A 22,255-nucleotide genomic window follows, 5' to 3' on the forward strand; every position below is an offset into this window, starting at 1 on the left:
CCCACTGTCTTAAAACGATAAAGCAAACTCAAAAGGCGCAGTCATAGACATGCTGTTGTATACGAGCATGTTGCCATCTATTAGTCTTTGCTGTTAACCTGTAAAATTATAAGAGGTAAATCTCGTACAACAACAATTGTTTTAAGCAGAAAGAGTGAAAAGATTATGTGTATATTGGCTGGAGAGTAGTACAAGTAACTATTCCATAGAAATGTTTCTTCACAGACAGATTAATAGCCTGTCAGAATAGGCATTTCAACAAAGTTCGTAGAGAGCATTATAAAAGTTTTTGATAAGCTTATAGATAATAAAACTAAAGGTAACAAAGAACTTAGAATTGTGTACGGTATTTAGTATAATACTAAACCTGAACTGATCAGCTGACCATGTTACTGTTTTTCGGATGCGTGGTACTGTTTTTGCTTATTTACTTTTGTTCTTTGTGCATGTAACATAGGAAGAATGCCACTTATAAAACAGTCTTTCAGTTCAGGTTTATTTATTACAAAGCTAAGAACTGCAAGTTGTTCAGTAAGGTGCAATATTCTTTTAATAGGTTCATAGGTAAGTGTTAGGCTAGCTGCCCTTGCGGGCAATTTTAAGCCTAGCCAGTTTCCTTTTTGTGCTTGAATTATCTGTCCTATTTGGTGTTAGATGGCCTTACCCATCCCATGGTCAATAATTATATGTTACCCCTAGTGCGAATAACTAGGATCATGCCATAGATAATTTGAGGGGACCCATGCATGGGATAAATAATTTAGGAGCATATGTCCATAACACACACATATATGTTAATATAGACACCAAAACCCTGCAAGTTTCCTTTTATCTAAGTGGAATGTTTGCTTGCCTACTATGTAACGTAGTGTTGAGGAAATGCAGAAACTTAAAGCAGGTGGCCTGTAAAGTTGTGAGGATCTGCTTGGATCAGGCACAGCTGAGATTTTAATGTTCAGATGTGTAATTTCTCTCCTCTTCTGGATGTAATGGGCTCCTTTGTATGAGGAGTCATCAGAACAGTAAGCAAATTCCTTACAACTGTGTAGAGCGTGCTTCTGCATGTATTTAACAGATTAACTTTACCTGTTTGAATAGGTGTGTCAGTGTTTCAGTACATCATGTAACTGTAAGGCTGTAAGTTCTTTAAGCCAACTTGAGATGAATACCGTAATGGTTTCCTCCCTGAGCTACACTACATTGTTCCGTCTGTGTCAGCAATGGAGCTGCTCAGACACACGGCTCATTTCACCAGCTTATTATGCTTTCTGCAAATAATGTGCAGAAGGTTTCTCAATGAACAGTGTTTTTTTTTTTTTTTGTGGCTGATACTGTCTCTTCAAAAGTGTAATGCCTAATTCAGTAGGCAATGTATGTTGTATCTTAATTGCTCTGTTCGTCATACACTGTGGGGTACCGTAGGGCAGTTTCATAACATTCAGGAACTGGTCAGTCCTTGGCAGATTGTTAAATTGAGTATGTAGCATGAAGTCTAGTATTACAGGTTAAAATTAGGATTGCATGTTCAGTGGTATTTACAAGGCGGTGATTAGCAGCGGGGTACAAAGCAAACTGAAATTAAAATGTGTTCATTTTTTTTCCTGTTAAAATATATGGTGGAACAACAGACTTCCAGAGTTCATAGGTTCATACTAGGCTATCTGCCCTGGGGCAATTATAAGCCTAGCCCGATTCTGTATGGCTTATGCCACCCCTTGATTTGAGTATACTGTGCCCTTTTTAAGGTTTAGTTTACTGTGCCTCTGTCTAATAGTGACACGGGAGTAATCCCTGGGACAAACCTACGATCCCCCATCCACTTATCGAGATTCTTCTTGAAGAGATTCAGTGTGGTGCTCTGCCTCACATGAACTGGAATTCTATTCCAGAGCGAAGGGAGCCTCTGGGTTATGAACCTGTCCCTCCAGCAAGTTCTATTTATTTCTGTGCTGAGGTTCAAGTCCCTCGAGCGTGTGGCTCTAAGGGATTTAGATTTACTGAGGTGGAGCATGTCCATTAATTCTGGATTTGACATAGCTTTGTATGTCAGGCATAGATCACCTCGTAGGCGGTATGCAACTGAGTAGAGCTGGAGGTTTTAACCGAGCAGCATATGGCATCTGTTTGAGACCCTTGATCCTCTTGGTGAGATACTTTTGGGGTCTTTCTAATTGCTGCAGGTGTCGGGTAAGGTACATCCCAAAAGGGGCATTGTATTCTATGATGGGCCTGATGAGGGATGAATAAAGGGCACGATTACCTCTCTTGATCTAGATGTGAAACCCTTCGTGATGAGGTGGGCTATGTAGAAGGTCTTTCTAACCACTTTGGCAATGTGGTTTTCAAAGGAGAGATTGCTATCAACTTGGGTCCCCAGGTCCCTAATAACTTTCTCGGTACTTAATGGGTTTCCGCCTATGTGGTAATTTGTGGGCACATTGTTTTTGCCAAAGGGTATGACTATACATTTTTTGGCATTTAGCTTTAAACCATGGTGCTGGCACCAGTTATCTGTCTCTGTGAGACCTTTTTGAAGGATGTTTGTGTCAGCTGGAGAGTTGATTATGGTGCCCAGTTTGCAGTCGTCTGCGAACTTGGTGAGCCATAGTCCTCCCACGTTTGCCTGTACCTCGGAAAAGTATATACCGAACAAGAGTGGTCCCAGGACAGAACCCTGTGGGATGCCACTTGTGACCGGTTTCGAGTCTGACATGGCTCCAGCAACTCTCACTCTGTGGGTTCTGTCTTTGAGCCAGTTTGCGACCCATCATGTGACATAGGGGTTTATATTTAAGCTGGATAGCTTATCTACGATGCCCAAGTGGGGTATTGTGTCAAATGCCTTTGCAAGGTCCAGATAGGCTGTGTGGACTACCTTCCCTTCATCTATGGCTTTGGTGACTGTTTCAAAGAAGTCAACCAGGTTCAAAAGGCAGGATCTGCCCTTGACAAAGCCGAACTGGGTGGGATCTAGTGTCTGTAGGTCCCCAATGTCTTTGTTTATGAGCTCCATGATGATCCTCTCCATAGCCTTGCAGACTAAGCTAATCAGGCTTATGGGGCGATAGTTTCCAGGGTCCGTAGAGGCTCCACCTTTGTGGAGTGGGACCACTGTTGCTGTACGCCATTCTGTGGGCACATATCCTGTAGTGAGGCTGAGATTGTATAGCTGTTTTATTTGAGGGATTAGTTCCTCTTGTAGTTCATGTAGGACGCAACCTGGGACGCCATCTGGTCCCATGGAAGCAGTGTTTTTGCTTTGGAGAGGGCAGCCTTCACCTGAGCATCTGAGATGTTTGGGAGGCAGCCCTCTGCTGGGATAGATACTTGATCTTTTGGGGAGGGTGGAGAAGTTTGCACTGAACCTGTCTGCCAGGATATTGGCGATGTCTGTGGGTTCAGTGTATTTTTGTCGTTTAGAATCAACTCAGAACAAGTCTGGGAGTTGCATCCCAGGTTTCTAACATAACTGAAAAAAGCCTTATGATTGTCTTTGGTGTCCTGTGCAATTTTTCTCTCGAAGCTGGCCTTGGAGGATTTTATGAGGGATCGTAATTTTTTGCTAGTACTGATCAGAGGTGCCTTCCCTATTAGGGATTTTGCTCTATCATGTAGTAGCTTCCTCCTTCTGTTGTACAGTTTATTTATGGCAGGGGTCCACCAGACTGGACGCCTGCCTTTGGATGATTGGGTCTTTGGGTTTTGTTTGGGATAGCATGATCCATGCATTCCTGGAGATGTCCGTAGAATGCATTTATATAGGATTCTGCAGTTTGGGCTGTAGTTTCCACTGGCCCTGGGGCCTTGAAGGATTCCACTTCGGTTTTGAGAAGTGAGAAGTTCGCTTTTGAGAAGTTTTTCACTGTGGTTTTCTGGGCTGGGGGTGGGGTCGGGATGTGGACATCCAGTGAAATTAATTTATGGTCTGATCTTACCAATGAGGGATATACTTCTGGTGTGGAGCATAGAGTCCCCATGTTGGTAATGATCAGGTCTAGTATGTTGTCCCCTCTTGTGGGAGTGGTGACTAGTTGTTCCATAGCATTTGAGTTTATAATTTCCAGGAATCTTTGGGCTAAGGTGCTGGGGCTTGAGTAGTGCTCCCAGTCAATGTTTGGGTTGTTGAAGTCGCCCAATATAATGGTGTTCGGAGAGATCTTCATGTTCTCCAATGTTTTCAGGAAGGCCGAATGGGATTCCTGACTTTGAGAGGGTGGTCTGTAGGATGCTATAAACTGAAAAGCAGTCTTGCCCACTGTTAGTTGCACATGGATGGTCTCCGATACTTCGTGCAATGCCACTAACCTGGAGGTGTGGATATCCTTGATAAATATGGAAACTCCCCCTCCTTTTGTGGTTCAGTCCAGGTTTTGGGGCCGAAAAGCATGATACGAGGTATACCCTGGTAGTGCTGGGGTGCTCTCTGGAGCCTTGAACCAGGTTTCTGTCACTGCACAGATATCGATGTTCTCCATACTGAGGAGAGCTTCGAGTGCATGCATCTTGAGGTTAAGACTTATGGCGTTTAGCAGCATTACCCTTAGTTTCTTGTTCCTTGTGCTGTCTATGGGGGTGGGTTTGACTTTTGAGCCTTGCCTAAAAAGGCACTATAGGGTGACAAGAGCCTTTGCCAATATCTGAAAGCCCAGTGGTGACAGGTGCAAGCCATCCCTAGTGAAGCAACGTGGCTTGTCGAGCATGTCATCCCAGGCTGACAGACACTGGATCCCCTTTGAATGACACCAAAATTTTAGCCAATTGTTAAAATCGATCATTTTGTCTTTGTACTGTGGCATCATTCTAGGTGAGGGTAAGATGCTGCTCAAGGTCAGGGTCATACCAGCCTGGGCTACATGATCAGAGAGTTCCTCTATGTCTCTTTTCATGTAGTCCAGGGAGGTACGTCTCAGGTCATTCACACAAGCATGTACAATGACTGAGTCATATTTGTATTTGCTTTGGAGTGACCTGAGTGCTTGCGTTATGTGTCGGATCCTAGCACCCGACAGGCAGCTCACCGTGACCTTCTCTTTATTCAGCCTGGTGAGCGGGACGTCAGTGTGTCTGACAATAGAGTCAACTATAACAAGAGTATCAGGTGTGTTTTTCAGCCTTAAGGGCTGTGGCTGCTTGGCACACTGACTTTGTGGGTTATGTGTTGTGTGTGTTTTGTTTTGAGGTAGCGTTTGCTTGGATGTCTGCTTTGGAGGTCTCTGTTGCTTAGGTAGATTTTTATTTAGAGCCTCCAAGTATGTTTTTGTGTATTTATGTGTTTGGTTCGCTGATGTGGTGGGACTATGTGATATTGGAATTGTTTTGTGTGAGGTTACCTTCTCCTCCTGACTGGTTACACCAGTTTTGAGATGAGAGGGCTCAGCCTCCAGTTTGGCTAAATAGTTGCATCTCTCACACATATTTGAACCTGTTTGGAGGAGGAGAGGGTTGTCCGTGTACATGAGACAGTTGTAACATTGCCTCAAAATTCCCAGATTCACCAGCTGGACTGGAGAGGAAACCATTGACTGACCTTTGGACATGCTAGAGTAACAGGGAAACTGAATTTAAGACGGACCAATAGAGGACAGGGTAATCGTAGAGAGTATAAGAGTAAGTAGTGCTTATGGTTTAATAGTGCTAACTTGTATGATTACTTAATTGGACCAGTGAAGGGCCTTAGAATGAGAATATGGTGTTTAAATTGAGAGATAGAGTAGTTCTAAGGGAAAAAGTGAAGAGCAGACTTTGTGGAGCCAGGAATAGTTTAAACCCAATTAGGCGGCGCTGCCCGTTGTTGCGCTATGCTCAAAAACGCGCAAAACCGCGCAAAAGAGGGTTTTAAGAGAGGAAGATGAAGGAGTTTTGGAATTGACCCAAAATGGCCAATAAAACTACAGTTTCAAGTCAGTAACCACTCCCACAGGGGCAGTCAGGCTGCTCAATGTTTTTCACTGCCACTGATCCAACAGAGAGCCTTTCCTTTAGCCCAAGCAAAAAACGGCCTCACAGAAACTTACAGTTCAAGAACAGCAAGTCTGTAACTGAACTTTTTTAAATCTCAGAAAAGTGGGAAAAAAGCAAGATTTTTTTTTTGTTTTTTTGTTTTTTCAGAGATAGCAGAGGTTAACAAGTATCAGCAAGTTATAACAGTGCAGTAAATGACCCCACACAAGAGTGCTAGGCCAAAGAGATAAAAGGCAAGTTTTGAGAAAAAAACGATTTTAAAAATAAGTGCAAACAGGAAATTCAGTAAACAGCTCTAGGTTGTGCTCTAAATACAGTTACTAATGCAGAAATCAAATTTAACAAGCCAGAAAATGCTCAAAATAGGCGGCTATGCAGAAAAACTTAGCAAATAAACAGAGGAAAAATACTTAAAGTCTCAAAAGTGGCTCCTTTCTTCTCTCAGCGTTTTCTCCTCTTGGTGGGTGCTTCACCAACAGCCAACAAGCCTGAAAAGACGCCAAAACCACGAGGCAACCAGGTTTTAAGAGAGGAAGATGAAGGAGTTTTGGAATTGACCCAGAATGGCCAATAAAACTACAGTTTCAAGTCAGTAACCACTCCCACAGGGGCAGGCAGGCTGCTCAATGTTTTTCACTGCCACTGATCAACAGAGAGACTTTCCTTTAGCCCAAGCAAAAAATGGCCTCACAGAAACTTACAAACAGTTCAAGAACAGCAAGCCTGTAACTGAACTTTTTTAAATCTCAGAAAAGTGGGAAAAAAGCAAGATTTTTTGTTTTTTTTGTTTTTTCAGAGATAGCAGAGGTTAACAAGTATCAACAAGTTATAACAGTGCAGTAAATGACCCCACACAAGAGTGCTAGGCCAAAGACAGATAAAATGCAAGTTTTGAGAAAAAAACGATTTTAAAAATAAGTGCAAACAGGAAATTCAGTAAACAGCTCTAGGTTGTGCTCTAAATACAGTTACTAATGCAGAAATCAAATTTAACAAGCCAGAAAACTGTTTCCTATGCTGAATTCCATGGGAACAATGCATAACTGCATTCAGATTAAAAATAGAGAGATAGATACAGACATACTTTTATGTATGTCTATTAATTATGCAAAAGGTTGCCTTTTGTTTGTCTGTAAATATGCTTTTGAGGAATCTGTACCAAACTCCCAGTTTAGAAAAGTAGATATATAATGGAATGTGCAGAGGAGATACTGACAAAATTTTGGAACAGCAAGTTACGGTTCACAAGCTGGTGCTTTCACATGTATGGCTTGGTTAACTGTAAATATCTAACACTGCATGTTGCAGAGCAGTTGTGCTGAAGTATTTTAATTTTCTGGGGTATTTTAGTTGTTCCTCATGATATAAGAATATATATCAGAAAGTATAAATACACAGTGGGGCAAACACTGTAGAAATAACAATTGCACACAGTTCACACTTCAGATTATGTGACCGCCACCTAGCTACATTTGCTAAAAGCTTTACATTAAGAAGAAAAAAAGGAACATTAAACATAATGTTACTGAAGCATTTTGGATGTTAACAGTGGAAACTATCTAAACAGGTTTAACACATTAATGAAGAAGGTCAGAAATGTGTTAAGACTTTGGAGATTAGAACATGTTAAATGGAATTAATTACAGACATTGGAGTATTTTTTATTGTGTTACAGCGAACTGTAGTGTTGTGTTAGTTGGGAGCTAACATTCTATGGGTTTAAATGGAAGTGAAGTATGTTGTTGTTGTTGTGTCTTTCGGCTTTTCCTGGTTAGGGGTCACCACAGCGGAACTCCGGTCCGCTAATGATTGGAAGTAGATTTTTACGTACCGAGTTGCCGGCTCTGACGCACAACCTTCAACAAAGGTACGCCCATTCACGCATGTCTCCACACAGAAGACACTATAAATTAATTTTTAATATTTTGAATTTCGCCAGATACAGTTTCTTAGGTTGCTCCCTTGTCTGCTGTTTTAACCTGTCTTCCTTACCAGTTTTAATTCTTATATACTTCCATTTTTATCCAAGCCCAGTACCTATGTCACATAACTAACTTAGCATTGTGTAGCAGTTTATTTAAATGGATACACTGTCATGTTTGTTGACTGTGTATTGGAATTCTTATTTACCATTGTATAATACTCTACACAACAAGTACGTTAAGTCATATTTATTGGTTAAGATGGTGTTCTAATAAATGACTTTTTCATAAATTTTACTTTGTATGTGGGTTTCACCAGTCTTCCTGAAACATTCTGTGCTTGTAAAAAAAAGTATGCCAGTGTCTGCATTTCTGGGAGTCCTGCCTCCTTGGCCTCTGTTAGTATCCCTGTTTCTGAGTTAAGGGACATGTCCGTGCCTTTGCCAGCTGTACATTCTGCAACTCTGTGTGTAAGTTATCACAAGGAGAGTCCTGCATGGGAAATTCAAAAGAAAAAAACATAAAACTCAAAAGACCTTGAAGTGTCTCTGTAGAAAACAGATACAAGAAGAGGATCACCCCCAATGCTGCCTTTTTAAATTAGACCTTTGCATGATATCTCAAACTGCAGAATATATCAGACATTCAACTTGGTAACTATCTTATCAGTGGTAATAGAAGATCAACGTCTTCTTGACTTTCTGCCTTGGATAAATTGAATCTGGAAATGACTAAGAACTCCTGGAAGGTCACTAGTCAAAGGACACCCAATGTGAAGCTAAGAAGACAAAGGTAAGGGAATGGTAGTTCAGTTTTAGGGCCTACAGGTTAGATAGCTTTTTAAAATCTCCACAATTGTGGTAACCCCAGCTGTTATCAGTTGCACTGTTGACTTCAGGCTCGTCCATTACTAGCTTGCTTTGGAGGTGATAGGAACAGCACAGAGATGGCATCTTGACCCTTCCCCACTTTAGTCTAACTTTGCTACAACCCCTCTGCTTAAGCACACCTATGATGCCCTGGCACTGTCTACTTTGGAGGTGGGCATTGCACCTGTACAAGAGAGTTTCTTCAAGCAGTAATGGAATTTTGTTTGCCACTCAGAATTGAACCCACTCCTTGATTACTTGCTTCCAGCTTAACACAGTTGAGTCTGAATTTTTTGGCTCCATCAGTGATCAGGAGATTTGAATGTTTGGGTTCACTTGGGGTACAGTATCCACATATTTATTCTAGAGTTAAAAACTGAGCTTTATGCTACAGGGTATGCTAACTACACTGCCAATAGAGTCATATCATCAAGTGGAAATACATTATCTGACCAAGTAAGGGTGCATCTAATCCTAACCTTTCTGGAAGGAGACCAGGATTATTTGGTTAGGGGGCCCTTTGGTGTTAAAACCATGTAATGGCCATCATTGTCCTGGAGTAAAAAGTCTTATTGTGGTAATGTCTTTTTGTTTCGAAGTGTCATTCCATCAGCAACTGAAAGACTTTTTCCTTATTAATTCCTGTGTAAGGATTATAAGCCAGCTAAATTCTGTTGTATCCTCACCCCTTTCAAGATGAATTTAATAATACATACTGGGAAAGGCAGTAACCGTCTGACAGTGTAGCACAGATGGCTACAGCTATTCACTCTTAACAAACTTCATCCTGCAATCCTGGCTGTGTTTCCCTCGGTCTTTACTTGCCTGCCATGTGATTGAACGGTCACTTAAAGTGGGTTATTCCTGAAGAAAGGTACATGTGCCTAGTGTATTTTCTCAGATAATTTATGAGTAAGTTAATATACTGGTTTGCTGAATTAAATTTCACAGTAATTGAATTATTCTAAATTTGTAAAACACAAAACAGCCCAGTAAATCCAGGTAAGTACCTCAACCAATACGAACACAAAATGTATTGTAGCAGAAAAATAGGTGAGGCAATGCAAATGACAGGCAAACAATTTTATTCGTTAGTGAACACTTTCGCAGTAATCACTACTGCTTCATCAGACATTTAAACCCATTAAAACCCTCATTTTTATGTACTACAAACTTGTCATGTTATTAATGAAGCATAGATTCTTAAAGACCTATATCATTGCTACATCTAAAAGATTAACATATGATAGGATGCATTGAATAAAAAGACGTGACATAAACATATGCACCTCTCTCTGATAATGTCTTGCACATAAAATGAGATGATGTAGATACTATATACAAAACAGTTTATAAAATAGAACATGCATATAAAATATATATATAAAAATAAATATATGTATAAATTTAATTATACCCGTATACATGTGTATCACATTCATTTCCTGAGTCTTCTCATTTTAAGTATAGGTTGAATGGGTACTACATCATTAAGACCCTTCCCCATATTAGCCCTCAATTTAATGATCCATTTTGTCTCCATTGCTTCTGTCCTACCCCTTACATCACCTATTCTCATACTTGGTATATTTTTACCAATAATAAGAAATGTAAATTTATGTGAGGGTCCCATCTGGGAAGTATGTTTCGCTAAAGCATTTGTTAATGTATTATATCATAAATATGCTCTCTTATTCTGAACCTAAACATTCTGTCCGTTTTTCCTACGTAAAATGCACTACATAGCTGACATGCAGCCATGTAGACTATATGCCGTCCCATCCAGATTTAGGGAAGAGTTTTGTTTTTAAGGTCAATGGAAATTGTAATTCTGAACATATGGTCTACTTGGCTGTATGTCAGCTGTGTAGTGCATTTTATGTAGGAAAAATGGACAGAATGTTTAGGTTCAGACTAAGAGAGCATATTTATGATATACAGAATAATATATTAACAAATGCTTTAGCGAAACATACTTCCCAGATGGGACCCTCACATAAATTTACATTTCTTATTATCGGTAAAAATATACCAAGTATGAGCATGGGTGATGTAAGGGGTAGGACAGAAGCAATGCAGACAAAATAGATCATTAAATTGAGGGCTAATATGGGGAAGGGTCTTAATGATGTAGTACCCATTCAACCTATACTTAAAATGAGAAGACTCAGGAAATGAATGTGATGCATACGTATACGGGTATAATTAAATTTATACATATATTTATTTATATATATATATTTTATATGCATGTTCTATTTTATAAACTGTTTTGTATATAGTATCGACATCATCTCATTTTATGTGCATAATAGTATCAGAGAGAGGTGCATATGTTTGTCACGTCTTTTTATTCTATGCATCCTATCATATGTTAGTCTTTTAGATGTAGCAATGATATATGTCTTTAAGAATCTATGCTTCATTAATCACATGACAAGTTTGTATTATATAAAAATGAGGGTTTTAATGGGTTTAAATGTCTGATGAAGCAGCAGTGATTACTGCGAAAGTGCTCACTATCAAATAAAATTGTTTGTTTGCCTGTCATTTGCGTTGCCTCACCTATTTTTCTGCTACAATATTCTAAATTTGTAGTCATTTTAAGATTATGCTGCTTAAAACATACGAATACCTCAAGTGAATCGCCCATGTTCCCAAGTACAGCTCTGTTGTTTACTTCTCCTTTGTTATGATGCTATTGGAAGTGTTGATTACTAAATTTGTTTCACACAAGATGTTTCAAGTGTTGTCATATGAAAGCTGATTTTCCTAAAAGTAAACACTGGTTGTCCCAGCTTCCCTACAGACCACTACCCACTCCGACCAGATGGGCTTGCTACAGTGAATTCTGCATCTAGCCCTTTGTACTGCAGGATTTTCTCCTTATTATGGAACAGCTGGGAGACGTAAGAGCTTATCACTATAATCTAGCACAAATGATTACTCTGCCCTGTCCACCTGAGGTACAGTGTTGTTGATGAGTTAACTCTTGATATACTGATTTACCAAAGACTTGAGAGCACGAGTAACTTCTTTCGTACTGACTGATATGCAGACAGTGGAATAAATTGCCCCCAGTTTTCAGGAACTTCAGATTGGAGTTAATTTTGTGAGAGGTTGTGTACAAACATTTAGCATGTAGAAAACAGTTCTTCATTTCTATGCTAGCACTTTGTAAGTTTAATATCTGTCATTGGCTTTTGGTTATGATTCTCTAGTATTTTTGGAAGTGTGCATAGTTTCCTTTAACAATTTCTGTTTTTTTAATTTTCTTAATTTCCTGTCTAGCTAATGCTATGGGTTTCCACCAGCCTGTAAAAGTGCCATACTCCAAGTTTCTAATGTACCCTGAAGATCTTCAGGTGAAGGGCCTACCAGAAGGAGTTTCTTTCCGAAGACCCAGGTGCTTTGGGATTGCTAAGCTGCGTCGGATATTAGACGTCAGCAATCAGATTCAATTTTTCATTAAAAGGTAATTTAAAAGTGCCATCTTTTTCATCTCTTCATATTCCAGAAGGTGTGTGATTATGTTTTGTTTTCCATTAACCTGGAAAAGAACTGAACAGAAAATAAAAAACAACTCTGAATGTAACACCAATTTACTAAGCAACAGGTGTAGAGTTTTGCTGTGTGGGAGCATCATTTTTTTAAGAAGGTAGAATGAACTGATTGTAGTCTGTTCTATTTACTTTCACTGAAGTTAATATGAAGAGTCAAAGCTTTTATACTTATGATTTTGAAATTAAATTGAGTAGCCTCAAGCCTCTCACAGCTCAGGTATTTGTTTTTTCAGTAGTATTTGGTTGACATATTTTTGCTAACCATAAGTATTTCAGAAGTGTTAAATATGTCCTGTTGTGTAAGACTTGAAGAATGGGGAATGTGAGTGTTTGTTCCTTCTCTATATCTTAAGTGTCTGCCATTGTATTCCTTACTGTCTGATATTACCTACACCATCAAGCCCATTTGGGCAGAATTCCAAACAAGTCCAGCTCCGGTCCTATGGAATATGCTGCACTTAAATTTGCTGATTTGAAAAGCAAACCTGTATCTCTGTCGCTGTCTTAATCTTAAGCCTTGATTTGATCCCTTTTCTATTTAAAATGTGAGGCTGTGATGGTGTCGTGGTTTATTACTTCTGCTTATATGATGAAAAAAAAGCAAAAAAAAAAAGTGAAAAAGTCGATTTAAGTAATTTGGAGCTGCTAGGTCAGGCTGAATCCCAAGCCAAGGTGTACTATTTTGAAACTAACTACAATTATTTATTGACTGAAAAGATGATGGGCAGCAAGGAAAAAGAGAGACTGGACTCATGAATGGCAGAACTGCCCAAGATTAATACTGATTTACTGGACTATATACTAAAAGGGCAGATAAACGGATGGAATAAATGGATGCAGCCTTTTGTTCTTATTATGACCAGCTGGTGGATTTGGATGGGGGTATGAAGGAGGAGAAACTCCAAATAACAATCACAGAAGCAATGTTGGAACTTTCAGAGATTTGTAGGTCTATAGGTGTGTACTAGGCTAATCACCACTGGGGTGTTTGGAAGCTTAGCCATGCATCCCAGATCTTTGACAAGTTCTGTTACCCATGGTGGTGTAAGCAAGGGCTTGGTAGATGAAACATATACAAGCATGGGCCTTAGAAATGAACCATTTACAGGTGGGCTGTGTACATTAGAGACATGGTTGCCAAACCAAGAATGAATTTCCGATTCCTCATCCAGATGTCCAATTTACACTTGAATTGGGTTAGGGAGGAACATTGCTTCAAATAGATGGAAAGCCTGTATCAGACCCTATGTATATAACAGGCAAGGATTAAGTCTTTAGAACAGGTAATTCTGGTGCTGTAAGTTTTGTGGATAGGGATGTCCATCAGAGTGGGGTCCGATGATGCCTATGTGCCAGGCATAGATCTCCCTTCAACAGCCTGTAGGAGACAGAATACAGACATAGAACTTTGAGAATGTCTGCAAAGGACATGTTATTTATACCCTGTATTCTTTTAGTAGGAAACCACTGTGGACGTTCCAGTTGTTAGATGTGCCTGGTTAGGTGCATACCAAATGGGGTATTGTACTCAATGATAGGCCTAATGAGTGCCAAATACAGTGGAACAATGACCTCCTTGTACATAAATGCCTTACCTTTGTTTACAAATTGCACAACATAAAATGATTTCCTCACCACTGTGGAAATGTAATGGCCAAATTCTAACTTACTGTCTACATGTCCCCAAGTCCATGACTACTGGGCCATCTCTTGGGGATGTGTTATCAATATGGTAGTTACCAGGGGTGGCTGACTTCCTGAAGGATACTATTATGCAATTGTTGGCATTTAGTTATAGTCCGTAGCTCTGCCACCAGTTATTTGTCTGTACCAGCCGTTCTTGAAGATCATTTGTGTCTGTGGGGGATTCTATGACTGCTTCTAAATTGCAATCATCTGCAGATTTGGTCAGCCAGAGACTGTTAACACTGGCATTGACTTCAGAAAAGTAGATGCCAAAAAGGCATAGTCCCAGGTCTTATCCCTGAGGGACTCCACTGGTGACTCGCATCCTTAAAGAGGTGAACTCCCCAATTCTAATGTCCTGGGTCCAGTCTGTGAGACAGTGGGCTATCCACTGGGTGACATAAGGGTTTATATCTGAGCTTTTGATATGATCAACAGTGATGAGGTGAGGTAGTGTGTCAAATGCCTTGGTCAGGTAAAGGTGGGCAGTGTGAACCATTTTGTCCTTGTCTACTGCATTGGTGACCTTCTCAAGGAAGTCCACCAGGTTGAGTAGCATGACCTTTCCTTGACAAAACCAAACTGGGTTGGGTTCAGGGTCTGGAGGATGTTCATCGTGCATACAGCTGCAGTAATCACAGATGGGTTCTCTGCCGTCAGGCAGGTCCTCGGTCGGCCGAATTCCAAAGTCTAGGTCCGGCGTCGGTTGTTGTCGCTTTCTCTCCTGACGTCAGTGAGGCAGGGGTATATAAGACACAGCCGACGCCATTTTCTTCAGTCTTTTTTGCCGCGCGGTGCCCGAAGCAGAAGCAGTTCGCAAGTGCCGGTCGGCCAGCTCCTGAATTTATGAAAAATTGGAAACCGAAGTCTTCATTAAAGCTAAGTACCCCGTTGGGGAAACTTTTCTTGCCTCAGACCGATGTCAGAAAAAGTTAACAATTGTATTTCTTGTGGGAAGCAAATACCGCATAAGGATTTCCATTCCCTCTGCATACCTTGTTTAGGCCCAGACCACGACATCTCGGGCTGTCGCTTTTGCGCTACTTTCAATAAACGCACTATTAAGCGTCGGGCGGAGTTCGCCCAACACTTTTTTGGTAAAGCCTTTGATTATAAAATGTCGTCGGAGACTCCGACTACCGCTTTGTCCAAAAAACGTAAGGACAAGGACCGACACGCGAGGTCCGCGGTCCCCACCGACACCACGCCAAAACCGGCTACACGTGGTCCGGTTCTCAGTGAGACGCCTATGCAGTCCCTGACTACCGACGACACTTCCTTGGCGGTGTCTTCTGTAACCGAGACCGCAGGTACCTCGGCCCAGACCCAGACTACAACCACTGAAGCCAATGTGAGCGTTGAGCCTCCTAATGTGGACAGGTCCACTTCCACCCATGGTGTCTTTAGACCCTCATCTTCCTTTTCCATTAAGGCCTTTACCAAGTCCAAATCAGCCAGGCATCCCAGGAGGCCTGTTGCACAGGGCCCATCTCCAGGCCCCATGCCTAAAAAGCAGATGCTTAAAATGGCTGAGGATTTAATTACTCTTATCAGGGGTTCCCAACCCCCTCCAGACAAGAGACCCAGAGTGGAGGAAGATTCTCCCTCTACATCAGAATGTTCTGAATAAATGGAGCCCTGATCAGAAGAGGAACACTCTTACTCCCCTTTTGAAGATTCTAATGCAGAGCAGTCTATTCCTTCTGTATCTCCTCCTGAGGATTTTTCTTTTGGGGAAACCTTGCACACCTTGAGGGAACACTTCCATTGGGAAGGCCAAGACTTTTCTGATTCCAAGAAAAGACTTAGGGAATTTCTTTTGTTACCTCAACACAGACCTCTGGCGATACCTCCTGTTTTGGACATACTTGATGATGTTTATTCGGAGGCTTGCCTTAATCCGGATTCCCTGCCTCCTGCCCCAGTCAAGCCTGATAGGTACTACAGAGTTCCTAACTCTCACCAATTTCTTTACAAAAGCCATAATGCTGACCCTGAAACCATTTCTCAAGGCCCCAAGGGAATGAAGGCCTCTACTGCTAAGAATCCACTACCTTCGAAGAGAGTCAAGATCCTTAGAAAGGTGGGGAAAAAAGGTATATACCTCGGCCACCCTGGCTATGAGGGCCTTAAATTGTCAGTTTCATATGCTTAAATATCAGCAGTTTCTGTTATCACAATTAAGAAATAAAATGTTTCAACCTGAACAACCAGACTTGAAGGAGTTGCAGGATATGATGCATAGTGCAGAACAAGTGGGTAAACACACCTTACAATGTGGCTATGATGCCCTAGAGGCCTCAAGTAGAGCTGCTGTTACAGGATCAGTCATTCGTAGACATGCCTGGCTTAGGGAACAAATCTTGCCTGATCATGTGAAAGCTAAACTATTAGATGCTCCTTTACAAAAGGATGTGTTATTTGGTACTAATGCTGAGGAGATGCTACGGAAAATGGAAGAGAAAGCCAAATCTATGCAAACTGTCACAGCTTTTCTACAGGTTCAACCACCACATTTTAGCAGAAATTGGCCTTCTAAAAACTGGTCCTTTCCAGCCACTGACAAGCCCCAAAGAGGTAGATACAGGCGCACAAGGGGCAGAGGACAATCACAAGGATCATATAGAGGCAGACAATGGCAAACTCCAGCACCAAGAGGTGGCGAAGACAGTGCACAACAATACAGGAAACAAACCCAATGACTCCCTCCTTTCTATGCCAAGCAAGTCTCAGCTGGCAGCACCCTTGGGAGGAAAACTGGCATTATTTACAAGAAATTGGCATATTGTCACAACAGACAAATGGATCCTGGGCGTTATAAACAGAGGCTACAGATTTCATTTTCACACTCTCCCAAAAATGAGAGGCATGCCAAACCTGCCACACAATCAAAGGGCAGAGGCACAACTACAAATTTCAAAGCTCATAGACATGAAAGCTATTCAAGAGGTACCTATTCACGAGCAAGGTCAAGGTTTTTACTCCAGGCTATTTCTGGTACCAAGGAAAGGATCCGACTGGAGACCCATTTTGGACTTATCCTTCCTAAACACATTCTTACTCGTACCAAAATTCAAGATGCTCACATTACAGCAGCTTCTTCCCATGCTGGGCAAGGAGTTTTGGCTGGTAACATTGGACCTCAAGGAGGCATACCTGCATGTCCCAATCAGACAAAGCTGCAGAAGATACCTCAGATTTCTTGCAGGTTCAATACACTATCAATTCTCTGCATTGCCCTTTGGCTTATCTACTGCGCCCAGAGTATTCACGAAATGCCTGGCATCAGTAATTGCCTACTGCAGACTTCAAGGGATACAAATTTACCCTTATTTGGACGACTGCCTGATCCAAGCGGACAGCAAGCACATACTTTTGGAACATCTGGCTTATGTAACACGGTTACTGCAGTCTCTGGGATACACAATCAACAAAGAGAAATCCAGGCTAACACCATCTCAGAAAATAACTTTCCTGGGTGCCAACTTGGACACAAACACCCAGATGGCCTATCTTACGCCAGAAAAACAGGGGCAACTAACTCAATACTTCAGAATACTAGCAAACTGTACCAGGCTTACTGCGAGGAAAATCCTGCAGGCTCTGGGATTCATGGCATCTTGCATTCTTTTAATCCCATGTGAAAAGTTGCATATGAGGAAACTTCAATGGTACTTAAAAAACCTTTGGTCTCAGCACAGCCACAGTTTGGAAACAATAATACCAATAATTCCATGTTTGCAAAAGGAATTTCTATGGTGGGCCCAAGCATGTCAAACAAACACAGGTCTCCCATTCTGCAAGCCTCAAGCAAATCAAGTCATCACAACAGATGCCTCAGATTACGCCTGGGGGGCGCAAATGACAGACAGGTGCATTCAGGGCAAATGGTCCCAAAAGGAAAAGCACCTTCACATCAATCAAAAAGAAATGCTAGCAGTGATAAATGCAATTACAGCTTTCAAGGACTTCCTGCATCCAGGACAATTACTGATAAGAACAGACAACACCACAATAATGTGGTACATAAACAAACAAGGAGGAACACATTCATACCCCCTGTGCAGACTAGCCATGACACTTTGGAACTTGGCTCTGGAATGGCAAATCGAACTTCAAGCACAGTACTTGCCAGGTTTGGAAAACACGCTGGCAGACAATCTAAGCAGAAATATGACAGATCCACACGAATGGAAGTTGCATCCTCAAGTGTTTATAAAGATAATCCAGGCATGGAGGAGGCCAGACATAGATCTCTTCGCCTCCCACAGGAATCATCAGTTGGAAAAGTTTTGTTCAAGGACCTTTCATCCAAAGGCCTGGAGAGTGGACGCCCTTTCATTCAGTTGGACAGCATAGACAGTGTACGCTTTCCCACCTCTGCCTCTTCTGCCCAAGGTGCTCTTGAAAGCAAGAGCAGACAGACCGAAGATGATACTGATTGCTCCAGACTGGCCAAGACAACACTGGTACCCACTCCTGAGGAGCCTAACACATACTCCTCCCTGGTCCCTACCTCTAATGCCTCTTCTGCTGACTCAGCACAGCTACAAAACTCTTCACAGTCAGCTGAAAACACTCAATCTCGCTGCATGGAAAATTCCTTAACACCACAACAGACTCTACTCCCCAAAGAGGTGAAGGATGTCATTTTGGAGGCCAGAAGGCCATCTACTAGAAAGGCTTACTCCGCAAAATGGAAACGGTTTTGCTCTTGGAATGAGAAAAAAGGCCAGGACCCTAGAAAACTGAATTTGCCTCAGGTATTACAGTATCCAGCTGAGCTGCTGAACAGTGGACTTTCATTTTCCTCCATAAAAATCCATGCCTCAGCCATTTCAGCAGAATTCAACACAGATCCACCCTTATTTTCTCACCCACTCTTAAGACAGTTCCTCAGAGGGGCTAAGAATATAAGACCACCAAGGAAACAACCAATTCCAGCCTGGGATCTTAATTACATTCTAGTAAAATTAACATTGCCTCCCTTTGAACCAGCTGCCTCAACAGATTTGCAATATTTGTCCTGGAAAACAGCTTTCCTTCTGGCCATTACCTCAGCTCGTAGGGTTTCGGAACTACAAGCCCTCATGGCTGTGCAGCCCTTTCTCATCTTCCATCAGGACAGGGTTTCTCTTCGAACCAATCCGTCATTTATGCCTAAAGTGGTATCCAGGGTAGCTTTAAATCAAGCCATACACTTACCTACCTTTTACCCCAATCCTCAAAACAAAGGGGAAAGGCTGCTACACTCCTTAGACATCCATAGACAGCTACGTTATTATTTGGACAGAACAAAGCCTTTCAGGAAATCAGAGCAACTTTTTGTGTCCTATGCTGTAGGAGCTCAAGGGAAGCCAGTTACCAAACAAACAATTTCAAAATGGATAGGCCACTGCATACGGTTTTGTTACTCCTATCATGGAAAATCTGTCCCTACAGGCATCAGATCCCACTCCACCAGGGCCACAGCTACCTCTACAGCCTTCCTCAGAGGAGTTCCTACCAAAGATATTTTGGAGGCAGCCACTTGGAGTTCTGTGCATACCTTCACAAAACATTACCACCTGCCTTTATATTCCAAACTGCTGTGTTGCAGGGCATTCTGGCTCATCCCAGTTCCACCTAGTGCCTACCACCCTGTGCATAGCTTTGGGATTCCACCCATCTGTGATTACTGCAGCTGTATGCACGATGAACATAGTACAGTTTTGTACCTACCATAAATGTAGATGTTCGAGTGCTAATACAGCTGCAGTACAGTTTTCCCTCCCTCCTTCCCCTCTTGGTAAAGGCCTAGGGCCTAACCCCTCTTCATACAACCTGATTGGGTTATCCTTCTATGGTATATTTGCTTGCAACTTCTGATTTTTGGTTATATTGCATTTCATGTATATAATTATAATTTATGTATTGCTTTCCTTCTGGGGGCACCTGACATCTGGGGCAAGAAAGACTGAAGAAAATGGCGCCGGCTGTGTCTTATATACCCCTGCCTCACTGACGTCAGGAGAGAAAGCGACAACAACCGATGCCGGACCTAGACTTTGGAATTCGGCCGACCGATGACCCGCCTGACGGCAGAGAACCCATCTGTGATTACTGCAGCTGTATTAGCACTCGAACATCTACATTTATGTTAGGTACAAAACTGTACTTTTCTTATGCCATTATTGATCATTTCCATGGTAATTCTTTCCATGGCTTTGCATATGAGACTTCTTATGGGTATGTAGTTTCCAGGGTTTGTAGATGGCCCACCATTGTGCAGAGGGATGATGTTGCTGTTCTCAACTCATAACGCACAAAACCTATTTAGAGGCTACAGTTAACCTATTAGGCCTCTGGAATTGCTGTTTGTTTCATGCTATTTAGAAGGCATCCTGAGATATTGTCTGGGCCCATTGATGCAATAATGTTGGCCATAGAGAGAGCATTGTGGACGTGTTTCTTAGTGATACTAGGGGAGTTATATTCAATGGTATTTCCTGAGAAGAGGTTGAGGGACTGGGGGGAGGGGTAAAAATAGAGCTGAATTTGTCAGCCAGTAGGTTTGCTATATCTTCTGCGTCAGTATAGCTGGCTACATTAACAATTAGCTCTGCACACAATTGTGTATAGTTTTTTTTCTGAACAGTTCTGCATAGACAGTGGTGTTCTCATGGTTTAGGGGGCTTGACATTTTGCCAGGCTATCACTTTACAGTAGGAAGTTAGCCTTATAGTAGTTCCTGAACTTTCCAGGGTTAACTGGAGTTCCAGGTTTATTTTTACTTGAAAGGAGACCATTTTGTGGTCTGACCTTACCAGAGAAGACAAGGAAGAAGGTGCAGCACTCTCACCTAGTAGTGAAGATGAAATCCAGTATGTTTGCACCCCTGGTATTGACAGTCTGGTCCAGGGAATTTGTGTTTACAAAATCCAAGAATCTCTGTGCCTGCATGTTTGGTGTTGTATATGATTCCCAGTTAATAATGAGATAATTAAAATCACCCTTGAATATGATATTGGGTTGAATAGTGAGTGTTTCCAATAAGCTTAAGTACATGTTATGGGTTTCCTGGATCATAGAGGGGATCTATAGCTTGCAAGGAAGTGGTATGGGATTTTGCCTATGGTGATTTGAACATGGAGAAGTTCAAGAGCATTGTCCTGTTTGACCAGTCTTGAGGTATATTTATTTTTAATGTAAATTAAGACACATCCACCTTTAGTCCGTGTCTGTGTAGCAGCTGGCCTAAATGTGTGGAAGGCATTATAGCCTTGCACTGCCGGTGTGCTCTCTGTGGCTTTAAACCATGTCTCAGTGGCTGAACAGATGTCAGCATCCTCTAAGGGGGAAAGAGCTTGCAGGGAATTTTTTGTTTAAACTCCTAGCATTGAGGAGTAACACCTTTAGTTTTTCTTGGTTTTGATTTGCTATGTTGGAAGTACATTCAGTTTGGTTTTGCCTAAAAAAGGCACTATGGGGAAGGACAGTGTTATTGCTAAATTCAATATTCAAAAGCTTAGAGGGGAGAGGTGCAGACCATCCCTGGCAAGGCAGCATGGTCTGTTGCCCATCTTTTTCTATGCAAATATCACACCCTCTTACAATGACACCAGAAACTAAACCAATTATTAAAATCAGTCATCTTCTGTTCGTATTGTAGCATTATCCTTGGAGAAGGTAAAATTTTGGCTCATACCAGCGTGAGACACATATTCCAAGAGCTTCATGATGTCTCTCTTCATGTAGAGTAGGGGGGGTATGTCTCAGGTCATTTACATCCACATAGACTATGACTGAGTCATGCTGCTGACCTGAGTGCATGTTTAATATGGTGGATCCTGGCCCCTGATAAGCAACTGACCATAACTTAATAGTTACTCAGCCTAGTAAAAGGGACATCAGTATGTCTCACAATGGAGTCTCCAATATCCAGAATATTGGCCTGTGTGGTAGTTTGCTTTATGGGCTTAGGAGTTAGAGGCTCAATGAGATGTTGCTGTATGTGTTTTGATATAGTGCATTCAAGGTTGCTGAGGGCATTTGTGTTATGATTGAGGTGGTCTTTAGGATTTATGAAAGTTACATTTAAGTGCCTCAGTATATGTAGGTCTATATGTCTGCTTTGTACTGTGTGTGGTTGGTGCAGCATGTGTACTGTTGACAACCTGATTGACATTAGGAGTGCTGGTATGTGAGAGATTTGCTTCCAGTGATATTGTGTAAGTATATCTCTCACATACTTTATCAGTTTGTTTGAAAATTG

General features: G+C 41.6%; 1 protein-coding gene across 1 annotated transcript in view; it reads left to right on the plus strand.

The window, feature by feature from the left end:
- GTF2IRD1 (GTF2I repeat domain containing 1) overlaps positions 1 to 22,255 on the plus strand; it is a gene marked incomplete in the record, with an annotated part of 795,304 nt that overhangs the window by 470,524 nt on the left and 302,525 nt on the right. The window contains 1 exon segment of the mRNA XM_044054146.1: positions 12,044 to 12,227. Within this exon segment, the coding sequence (XP_043910081.1) occupies positions 12,044 to 12,227 (184 nt within the window).

Source organism: Protopterus annectens, chromosome 13.part0 (assembly GCF_019279795.1).
Source record: "Protopterus annectens isolate FY-2018-M chromosome 13.part0, PAN1.0, whole genome shotgun sequence".
Taxonomy (NCBI): Eukaryota; Metazoa; Chordata; order Ceratodontiformes; family Protopteridae; genus Protopterus; species Protopterus annectens.